Source organism: Pyrus communis, chromosome 3 (genome assembly GCF_963583255.1).
Source record: "Pyrus communis chromosome 3, drPyrComm1.1, whole genome shotgun sequence".
Taxonomy (NCBI): Eukaryota; Viridiplantae; Streptophyta; class Magnoliopsida; order Rosales; family Rosaceae; genus Pyrus; species Pyrus communis.
Window position 1 is genome coordinate 19553976 of NC_084805.1, and position 3366 is coordinate 19557341.

At 37.0% G+C, this 3366-nt stretch overlaps 1 protein-coding gene across 1 annotated transcript; it reads right to left on the reverse strand.

Annotated features, from left to right (window-relative positions):
• Positions 1 to 232: 232 nt before the first annotated feature.
• On the reverse strand, positions 233 to 2413 carry LOC137727762 (RPM1 interacting protein 13-like). The gene is made up of 3 exons (XM_068466578.1): positions 1680 to 2413; positions 790 to 876; positions 233 to 655 (listed from the first exon to the last, which is right to left on the reverse strand). Exons 1-3 carry the CDS (start codon positions 2304 to 2306, stop codon positions 527 to 529), a joined length of 843 nt encoding a protein of 280 aa, XP_068322679.1. The 5' UTR covers positions 2307 to 2413; the 3' UTR covers positions 233 to 526.
• Positions 2414 to 3366: the final 953 nt, after the last annotated feature.

Sequence of the window (3366 nt, forward strand, 5' to 3'; positions counted from 1 at the left end):
AGCCTGAAGAAGCATCTACTCTCCATAAAGGGCTTCCAACATTTTGATTGTCAGAAAACAGTTAGTCATTTCCATGAACAAACCCAAGCAACAACTTCCTATTAGAAAGAAAAAACTTGTCATTTTCGATTTTCTTTGGGAACCCAAAAGAGCAGGAAAAAAAAAAAAAAAAAAAAGACAGTATGCAGGAATGAGGTACCCCGTGATTTCAAGCATATGGGAAACCCAGAAATAATAATTAACCAGTAGAGACTTGGGAAACAACGTGCCTCTATAACTGCATCTCCAAGCAGGGATACCTTGTACACTACTTCAAACACCTATATACTACCAACGCTCCTCACAACCAGCATTTAGCCGAATCACAAGTCAATCACAAGTCGTGTCAAACAGATTTTTTCGTTTCAAACGCGAGGGGGGTTCATAACCAGCAACACTGGATAGGAGATGGCTGCTGAAACTGAGGTTGCTGAATGGGAGGTTGCTGAAGCGGAGGCTGTTGCTGACTAACTTTCCGGCTAGAATTCTAACCAACTTTCCGTGTCTTGAATATTTTTCTCCATGTTCTATATATCTCTTCTTCATCCGTGGCATAACAATGATTAAAGGTCCAATGTACACATGGTGCCAGCGAGTCACAGACATAACAATGACACTGCATTTTAGAAGGAAGAAAAAAAAAAAAAAAAAAAAAAACAAAGACATCGTAGTGGTATATTGTCAAACTCAGGCAATAAAATAGTATTTGATGGAAATTCTATAAGCAACAGCTTGTAAGAGTCAACTCACAAGATTACAGTGGTTCTGGGGCTGGGTAGTTTTGAAAGGGAATTTGGCACAAAGATGTCGTGGATGAGGGTAGTCTCTACATGCTACCTGCAACAAAGAAACAATATGAGATCAATTAAAGCTGGAAAAGCAAACGGTGGGTCCATTATCCAACTAATACGAAAATTAAGGGGTTAGACAATGTAAGGTGCTACGGTCCCGTATTATGAGAAACAAGTTTAACATAAGAAAATAACAACAGCCTGAGAAAGATGAAGTGGCCAAGCAAGCAAACAACACCAAACATTCAAAGGGAACTTCTTCAAACCCATTGAACTGCAATATCAAGGTCACCAAAAAGCAAGAAACAGGTTTTCACTTTTACTATAAAACAAGAATATAAAGATAACTATGTCTGAGAAACAATATAATCCAGAAAGACCAAAACTTGAAATATGTGTAAATCATTCCGATGCATCCACAATCAACTCTCCATTACGAGAAAGTTAGTCGCGAAAGTTTGAAATATGTGTAAATCATTCCGATGCATCCACAATCAACTCTCCATTACAAGAAAGTTAGTCGCGAAAAGTAGAAAAACAAGTCTTGGATTGTTCCTCTTTCATATGACAGCAATATCATTAGCCTAACCCAAAACTTAATTCCACAACTAATCAGCTTGCTATGTTTTCATGACAACCAAACAGAGTTAAGCACAAGTCGAAAAATTAAGATGCGATAACCGCAACCCCTTCAGTTGAAATTAAATTTCTTTAAATTCTCTAATCAAATCAACAATAAAAAAACTTCCAAAGCATTTAGTTATCTTTCTCTAACTTTCAATTCATAGTAAATTAAACCAACCAAACAATGCAAATCGTAATTAAACCTAAATCAGGTCGAATTTATACCTGCCCCGTTTCCCCAACTACAAGCAACTCGTCGGAGCCGCTACCCGAATCCTCCACCACCGAAACCGGCTTATCCGGGTCGCCGTCCAAGACCACACAATCATCGTCATCATCCGCCACCGTCCGTTTCGAAGACTTTTGGCTAGGCTTTGAGTTGACCTCACTGATCACCACAATGTCATCGGAATCATCGTCGTCGGTTACCTTGTCGACGGATTCCAGAAGCTCCGATACACAATCAAAGTTGTCCTCCTCATCCAGGTCGATCCGAGGCAGTTGGTCGTCGGAGAGATGCGATCGGGCTCCTTCAGCACAGATTGGGCTCCGAGGTAGCTGGATCGGATCAATTGCAGGAGAAGCATGATGATCGCCGGCAAGAGGGGCAGAGATGCCTTCCCCGGCACCTCGAGAGAGCATTTCCCGACGAAATTTTTCAAGAGAGGCATCGAAGGCCTTTTCGAAGGCCTTTTCAAGGGCATTGTCGATCGCAGTGGCGATGAGGGAAGGTAAAGAGGCGATGATAGCCTCCAAGGAAGCAACGCGAGTTTCCATGGCAGAGTCACAAGTGGCAGCGGATTGGCGGGCGCGCACAGAAGGGAATCCAGGAGTCGATATGGGGGATGCCATTGATGAAACCCTAATCTCAACCTTAACTATTACACATGCAAGAGAGAAGGAAAGAAGACGAAGGAAAGTCACTTTGGTTTATGAGAATCTTTCCCGTAAAGTCACATTCCTTCTTTTAATCTTTACACCATTCATAAGAAATCTAATAATTTAAAACTAGCATGTGGGCACACTCTGAAATTTTTTTATTTTTGTTTTTGAAGTAGAAGGAGAGTGGAAGAGAGTGATAGAGAATGTGAGAGTAGAAATTTTTTATATTTTTTAATTAGAAATATGGTAGGATTATATGTAGATGAGATTTTGAAAAAAAAAAAACAAAATTTGATTATGTGAAATTACATTTTTGTTCATATTTCTTATTCTTATTCTGTTTTAATTAGAAATATGGTAGGATTATATGTAGATGAGATTTTGAAAAAAAAAAAACAAAATTTGATTATGTGAAATTACATTTTTGTTCATATTTCTTATTCTTATTCTGTTTTAATTAGAATGTTAAATTTGTAATTTCATAAAATTTTAGTTGATAATAAGTATTTTATCTATTAATTAGTCGAGATTATGTCACATATTTAATGAGCTTTATTTTATTTTTTTATTTCTTTTATTCAAACCCAATTGAACCACCAAACCATGAATATTTTTCCATCAAAATCCTGAACCTTTTCTTACCGAGGAAGATAGAAGATGGCTAACTACGGTTGGCGTGTGAAAAGAGCATGAGGGTGCGGTGGAAAAGAGGAAAGGTTGTCGAGCAAAAACAATAAAAAAAGTAAAGCTCACTAAATTCGTGGTACAACTCTAAATCAATAAAAAAACATTTAACGATAATATCATACAGATTAAGATTTTTAAACCAAAATTACAAATCTAATAATCTAGTCGTTAATTATTAGATTATTACTTAAACGTTAATTAATGTGCTTATTTATTATCGATGACACATATTTAATTTACAAATTTAATTTAAAATTTTGATCTTCCGTATTACCTTTTGTTTAACAAACAATATTATTTATGCTAAGTAAGGGGAGTTGGCTTACCTTGACTACTAACAATA

Bases quoted from the DNA above. Each gene is read 5' to 3' on its own strand.
- LOC137727762 (XM_068466578.1), bottom strand. From the start codon at position 2,306: ATGGCATCCCCCATATCGACTCCTGGATTCCCTTCTGTGCGCGCCCGC. The intron at 877-1,679 runs GTATAAATTCGA...TCTTTGTTGCAG, and splicing joins TAGTTGGGGAAACGGGGCAG to GTAGCATGTAGAGACTACCC. The intron at 656-789 runs GTGAGTTGACTC...TCTAAAATGCAG, and splicing joins CCCAGAACCACTGTAATCTT to TGTCATTGTTATGTCTGTGA.